Raw genomic sequence first — 7,633 nt, 5'->3', positions numbered from 1 at the left:
CCTAATTACATACTATAAGTAAATGCATTAAGAACAGTTTAGACATTGAACACAAATCAAGTTTGAATAGCACTTAGCTAAGTCAAATACCTAAGATGTGATCTTGTAAGAAAGGGATAGAAAGGTAAAGACTGAATAAGCAATCTACACAGTGCATAAATGATCCAATTATAATGTAAAGAACATGTCAAACAATGGAGATATGGGGCTGCTGATTTCCATGTGGAATTCAACTTAGAAATAGACAGAAAAAACTAGTTTGATCCAGGAAGATTTAGGTGTATTTCCATACTTTAATTGTGGAAGTCCCAAAATATTTTTTTATAAATGATGTCAGAGGGATTTCAGTAAAGTAAGATAAGAGTAAACTGGTAATACTTGGAGGGGGGGAGAAATAAACTTTTTTTGCCCCATTATCAAGGAGAACATTCTATCATTGGACATGGAATTTAGAAAAAGAAATGGCTGATATATTCTTTTCAATGATGCTGTATATTATTATAATAAATAATAAGGACCTATAGTGTAGCTTACTCATGTTGACTCTGTTCTGTGACTCCAAATATACAGTTAGTTTTCATAGAAGGAAATAATATATTTCATTGTGGGGACATGTACAGAAGAGATTCAAAATAACTTACTCCTTTTAAATATGGGAAAGGGCTGGAGCCAATGCTTTGTTGCATGGGAAGAAGACCAAGTTCAGAGGGACATCCTCAACTGAAAATTCCTTACTTACTGGAATAATATGCATGATTATATCAATAGTAGGAGGCACAAAGATGGGAGAAATAAACACACACACCATAAATAGAATCTAAATTAAATTTGTTACTTTGATATCCTATTGATCCTTGAGTAAAAATTAGAAAGTTTTAATAGAAAGTACCACATAAGCCATGCAAAGTGTGCAAGTGCACACACACACACACACACACACACACACACACACACACACACAGATATTTGTCCTCAAAGTTTAGGTAGACTCACAGAAAACCAGTGTAAAAGATAATTAGGATTATTAAACTATTGAGCCTTATTAAGAGATAACAAAAGTAAACGAGAAATTATATTTCAGAGAAGTTTCCACCACAAATTATAAATCAAAATGAAAGAAAACTTGAGTAGTCAAATAGGAAAATCAAATTTAAAAAGTCAAGCATGAGATCACAAACTAAAATATAACAACTATATAAGTATTAGGATGAGTGGTGGGAAGCTTGAATTAAATGTAAGGTCCTTTGTTCTCTGCTTCTTCACATATAGTAAGGGTAGTTTGGGCCAAAAGGCCCTGGCTGACTAACTTTGTGTAAATGGCTGGATAGAGGAAATACTATAGGTAAACTGATTTTTCTGTCAGTAAATTATGACCCATATATCATCAATTATCCATCCTTCAGGAATAATAATAAAATTAATAAAATGAGGTTTCCTTTAAATCAGAAAATTTCTGGCCCTTAGGTAAATCCCAGTATTTGTATTAAAGGTTCTCTAGCTACAGAAAGATTACTTGTGTAATGCAGATGCATCCTCACTGACTTTAAGCAAATTTGAGACTTAATTAAAGAATATAAATTTGGCAACCCACAACAATGTCCTAATGTCATCTCTAAAACCATCTATATGAAATCTCTTTCCCCTGGGACATGAGGGTGTAACACATGATCCTGAAACTTTGGCAAGCAGCCATTGGTACGTGATTCTCTTCTTGGTGTGTTCTTCCTTGATAGTAGGGATAAAATGAGTTTCAGAGACATTACTGGACAACAAGGACCTAATATTCCTTGTCTGGGGCCATTCCTCGATCTTCTCTCTCTTGAAAGCACAAGGTTAAGAAGTTTCCTTCATCTTCTTTGGTTATCTAAGGCTCTGACTTAGAGATTAAAGAAAATAAACTCACCAGGGAAGTAGATGAAGAAGAAATTCCTCAGTTTTGTGAGTGGAATTCCTGAAGGTAGGAATTTTTGCAAAACTGTCTTTAACTCCTACTAATTCAATGCTGGTAGAGTCATCGATTGGTTTGATTCTTCCTTGAAAAGTTTAGAATTATGCAAGAAAAGATTATACTAAATTACTTCTACTTTTTTCCATCTAGAGAACACAAAAACATTGTGATAATAAAAAGCTGGTAATAAAATAAACCCAATGACCAGATAATAGCTGAAAAGATATTGATACAAAGGACATTGTTCCACTGGAAGGAAAGAAAATAAGATGATTTAGATAAATACGGAAAAATTCAGATGAAGTGATAGAGTGAAGAAACCAAAGGCCAAATAATGTATTTATACAGTGATTACAATAGTGCAAAAATGCTGAGATAATTCTCAGCCAATTATAATGCATAAAGATAACACTAAAATATAAAAAAGTACTCTCTAATAAAAACTAGTAAACTATAAAAAGGGAAAGCGACATGGATTGTAAACCACAGGCAACCATACTAGCAGCCTCACAGATTTGTTCATTTGAGGAAAATGTGTAGAAAAGTTTATTTGAATTTGAGTTGTACTGTGTGTATTCTGTCTCTGTCTCTGTCTGTCTCTCTCTCTATATATATATATATTTTTTTTTTAAAAAAATGTGTTATAACTATATAGTTTCCACACTACAGAAATTTCACTAAGATATCTAGAAATTGAGACTAAGCAGATCATCATCACTAAACAAGCATTTAGCATCACTGGTTATAATGACAAGCTAACTACTTTTCAGCCCCACTCTGACTTGACTGTTACCCAAGGGGAAAGACGCTCTAGCTATAGTGCCTCTAATTCCTCCCTGGATGTCATCCTAACCTGATACAACTGATTACATACATATAGCTATTGTCTGTAACTAGACTATCACAACCCATCTTCATACTGGAAGTGGAAATAGTTGGGCTAACAATATATTCATTTAATTGGTTATTCCCATTCTTATCCCCATACTTGACTTACACAAGTATATAACCAAGTGTGCAAGCATCTAAGCTCTAAAAGCTCATGCTTTTCTATAAGCTAATAAAGTACATAACAAATATGACAAAGTATTTGTCAAATGTTCATTATTTCTTCACTTTTTTGGCCCCTGACAATTCCTATGTCTTATAAAAAGCTTTTTTTTTAATTACATGTTATCTTACTCATAACTGACACAATGATTTTGGCGCTTTCTATATTTTTTTCATTTCCATCCAAATAATTGACCATATGGCTAACTTCATAGGAGATCACTCTAGGAAAGGAATGACTAATTTGCCTGTGTTTGTGTCTTGTATGTGTCTTTAATGAACTCCTTCTCAGAATAATAATTTAAATGCAAAAAACACATAGGTCTACAATCATTTATATTGAAAAATAGTCATCAAAACAGTTTTAAAAATCTTGAACCTTGTGTTATGGACCTTGTGTTATGAACCTCTAAATAAAACATTAGCATATCTCTTCAGAGACTTAGACTTATGCCATAGGAATATGAAAGATACGAATAATCAGCATTCTTCTAGGTCCTTACATTTAAATACAGGATGACCATGAACTGTTTTGCTGGGTCTGGTTTCTCTTTATTTTATATTATTTTCTAAATATTAGCTAGAATTTTTTTTTACATTATTAACTAAAATGTAGCATATCCTTGTTTTCCATAAATACTTTGAAATTTGTCTTTAAAAGCCATTAAATATCACAAATGATTTGCTTGTATTGTGCTTATACAACACAGCAAAAAGAATTATCTGGTTTCATTTCCTCACTTTGGTCTTCAAAAATCTTCAGAATAAAACTAGGACAAAGGATGAGAGCTCTGAATAGTCAATCTGACCTGGTTCTTAAAATGACTTAAAGATATTGGACTGACAATTTGCTATCAGTTATTTAAGTTATCTTGATGAACAAGTTGGTCAGTTGATGTTCCCATGCAGTCCTTAGCAATCACTCTGTAATCAGTTGAGCCAAGAGATCAAAAAAGACATCATACACATCAATATAGCTCCTTTATTCACTGTAAATGGAAAAGAAAAGAAAAAAAAGACTGACTTGAAGATAAGAGTGGCAGAAGTTGTTAAATTGAGTCAATGGAATCAGGAAAATGTTACAGGATAAAAATTGTAAAAGGAGAATTAAAGAATGTATATGCCCATTATATGAAGAGAGGTATTATGTATAAGATAAAGTCAATAGAGATGATATCACATTGATACCACGATGGTAGTATTTTTAAATAGATGAAATTTTTCATCATATAACATAAAGGGAATTTCAGCTATTATCTCCCTCTGCTATTCCAGGGGATTTTCTTTTTATAAAAAGAAAACAGATTGGGGTAAACTTGGAGAAAATAATATATGAACATTTCTCCATTCATACTAATAGATGATACATTTTCATGGCTAGTATTCTTGGGGGGACAGAATCCCAAATTGATAAGAAATAAGGCTCTTGTGTCAAGCACAATTCAATTCAACTCACAATTATTAGTCTTTAATATGTTCAAGGCACTAAGTTAGAAGCTGGGGAAACAACGATGAATAACAACATAGTTCCTAACTTCATGAAGTTAAACATAGGAAAGAAAACATGGGCATAACATAACCAAGTACTGTAAAAAAAAAGGGAGGCTGTGGTTGGGGGGGGGGGAGCTTGTTAAAAGAAAAGGAGAGAGATCCATACAAAGAGTCAGGAAATATAACTTTAAGGGATACCTGGAAGTCTTCAAAGAGAAAGATTGCACATGAGCTGTACCTTGATTAAATAAAAAGATCTGAATAGGTAGAGATATGGAGAGAGGGCATTCAAAGGATTAGATGATATACAATGTTAGGAAAAGCCATGACACATTTGGTGAATAGTTTATAGTCTTGTGGCTGATATGGAATACATGATGAGAAGCAAAGTGAAATAAAACTAGAAAAGATTGGATAAAGCCAGGTTGTATAAGACTTTAAATTCAAGGTTAAGAAATTTCTATTTTTTTCTGAAGGCAATTAGAATTCACTCAAATGTTTTGAGCAGGAGACTGATATGGTCAGAACTGTGCTTTAGAAAACTTATGATCTCTACCATTATCATTAATGCAGTTGTGTTTGAAAGACGTTTCAGTGGGGAGAAAGAAGGGGCAATGAAATTATTTAGGAAGTTATGCATATGACAGAGGACATAAGAGCCTGAATTCTTCCAGTGGAAAAAGGTAGGAATGTGAGAGGACCATTGGTATTTTGTGTATTTAACAGCATGTCTCTACATGATGGTTCTCTAACCATTGTGTCATCCAAGGAAATTCCCATCCCCATGGTGGAAATTTGACCAAGCAAAGGGTGGGACTGTATATAGGTACTGATTCAGTTTCCAAGACATGTCACCATTGTATGACTTCCAAAAGAACTTATATCCATGGTTTTTAATGTTTACGGTGATTACATTTATCTAGGCAACTTGCATACAGGCTCAGTTGTAAGACTGTAACCAAATTTCTGTAACAAATATGCTATTTTCCTTTTTTATACCAAGAACATTATAGAATTAATGCAGAGTCCTAAAGATAATCTAGTACACTAAGTTTTAAGTCTTTACTGTATATGCTGTTGTTTCTAGCACAGTAAGCAGTCTTTCATATGTTGAAAAACTGGAATGTTCAGTTGTTATCATGTCAATTGGCATGCACACAGGAACCATTAAAATTGATTAAATTAAAAACTTTCAAACCCCAGGGAGGGAAAAACCTTAAAAGTGCACAATTGTGCATATTTACAATTATCAAAATGTCAAAACTGTTGCTAAATATTTTTCACGAGATCTTTGAAAATGAGATCTCAAAGCAGTACATTTTCAAAATGAAAAGGTAACAAAAAAGGCATATTCACAATTTCTCCAACACTTGTGTCAAACATTTAATTTTTTTTCACTCAAAAAATGAAACAAAAAACTGAACATCATGTTTCATTCTCTCAGTTAATATTCACAATTATGGTGGCTACAACTACCCAGAGCCAGTTTATAATGAAATTAAATTCTTTACATCAAGTAAATGGTTGCCCACAACCACTGGCAAGTGCACATATGAACTTAAAACTTCTACATTTGAGGAGCAGCAAATTTTGCTCCAATGATCTGCTCTACTTCATCTGTTCATCTTTAGGTTTAGAAATCCCTGAGGGCTTAAACCTACTGACCCTGCCCACTGGATGAGGCTGCTGGCTGGGAACTATTCTGTTTCATTGCTGTCCAATCAAATGTATAATCGTATTGATGGTTCAGAGTCTTGAAAAGGGCCCGGAAAAGTTGCCTCAGGTACAAATAATCTGGTGCTTCTTCAAAACGTAAGCCCCTGCAATAGTTGAGATACATGGCAAATTCTGCCGGGAACCCTTTACACAAACTCTCAACAGAAGTGGACAACTTCTTTTCACTGATCTTTTCATACTTTTGTTTCTTTGTTGCAGCATTGAGTCCTTGCCAGGGCAAGCTGGTCCTGTTAAAATACATAAGCACGTACCCTATGGACTCCAGGTCATCTCCGCGGCTCTGCTCAATGCCAAGGTGTGCATTGATGCTGGCGTACCTGGCAGTGCCGGTGAGATTTTTATCTTCTCGGTAGGGGATATGCTGCTTGGTTTTGTTGTCTCGGTACTTTTTGGCCAAACCAAAGTCAATAAGGAATAGCTTATTGGCATGACGGCCGGTCCCCATGAGGAAGTTATCTGGCTTGATGTCTCTGTGTATGAAGTTCTTTGCGTGTACGTATTCGATTCTACTGATCATCTGGTCGGCTAGCATGAGCACGGTTTTCATCGTGAACCTGCGGGAGCAGAAATTGAAGAGGTCTTCGAGGCTGGGGCCCAGGAGGTCCATGACCAGCACGTTGTAGCCTTTATCCCGGCCATACCAGCGCATGTGGGGGATGCCCACCCCACCCTGAAGGGCCTTGTAGAGCCTGCTCTCATGCAGCAGCCGGGGCGACCGGGCCTTCTGGGACTCCATCTTCACCGCCACCTCCTCACCGTTGGAAACGTTGACCGCCAGGTAGATCTTGCCAAAGGAGCCGGCCCCGATCTTCTTCATTAGCTTGTATTTACCTCCGAAAACTAATTCGGAGTTCTTAGAGCCTTTCTTGTGCGCCATGGCCATAGCCTGAAGATGGAAGGGGGAGAGGTGGGGAGGCTGGGGAGGCGGCTGGCCGGCGGGAAAAAGTGGAGACCAGGATGCTCAGATCCTGAAGGCTGAGGGCTACCCAGAAGAGGCAGCCTCAAGCCCACTGCCAGAGTCCGCCGGCGGCTCTGCGCTTCCAGGATCAGCAGTCTCGGTGGAGATGCTTCTAGGAGACGTCCTGGAGTTGGAAGAGGCCAGCGGCTGGGCTGGCCGTTCTCCTTCCGCCGGCTCACTCCCGCCTGCGCCGGCGGCCGCCCGCCTGCCAGCACTAAGGTCACTCCGCCATCGCGGCCATCTTGTTCCTCTGGCTGAATTAAATCCATTTCTAAGAACACCCCCACCCCCACCGCACCCCTCAGCGCACCCGCACCCACACCGCAGCCCCTCTGCAGGGCCCCTGCCTCCTTTTGTAACCGCGAGGCAGTATCCCAGGGCAGGCAGAGATGTGGTGGATGGACAGGGTAAGGACGGGTCAAACCATCCCGTAAAAATGTGTGCCAGGA

The 7,633-nt window shown here is 37.3% G+C and overlaps 1 protein-coding gene across 1 annotated transcript; it reads right to left on the bottom strand.

Annotated features, from left to right (window-relative positions):
* Positions 1–6,146: 6,146 nt before the first annotated feature.
* On the bottom strand, positions 6,147–7,109 carry LOC123240010 (casein kinase I-like). Its single transcript, XM_044667350.1, has one exon. The coding sequence runs from the start codon at positions 7,107–7,109 to the stop codon at positions 6,147–6,149; it is 963 nt and encodes a 320-aa protein (XP_044523285.1).
* Positions 7,110–7,633: the final 524 nt, after the last annotated feature.

The sequence above is a fragment of the Gracilinanus agilis genome, chromosome 3 (assembly GCF_016433145.1).
Source record: "Gracilinanus agilis isolate LMUSP501 chromosome 3, AgileGrace, whole genome shotgun sequence".
In the NCBI taxonomy this organism is placed as follows: Eukaryota; Metazoa; Chordata; class Mammalia; order Didelphimorphia; family Didelphidae; genus Gracilinanus; species Gracilinanus agilis.
The sequence above is the reverse complement of the archived record's forward strand: the minus strand, read 5'-3'. Positions and strand labels throughout refer to the sequence as shown.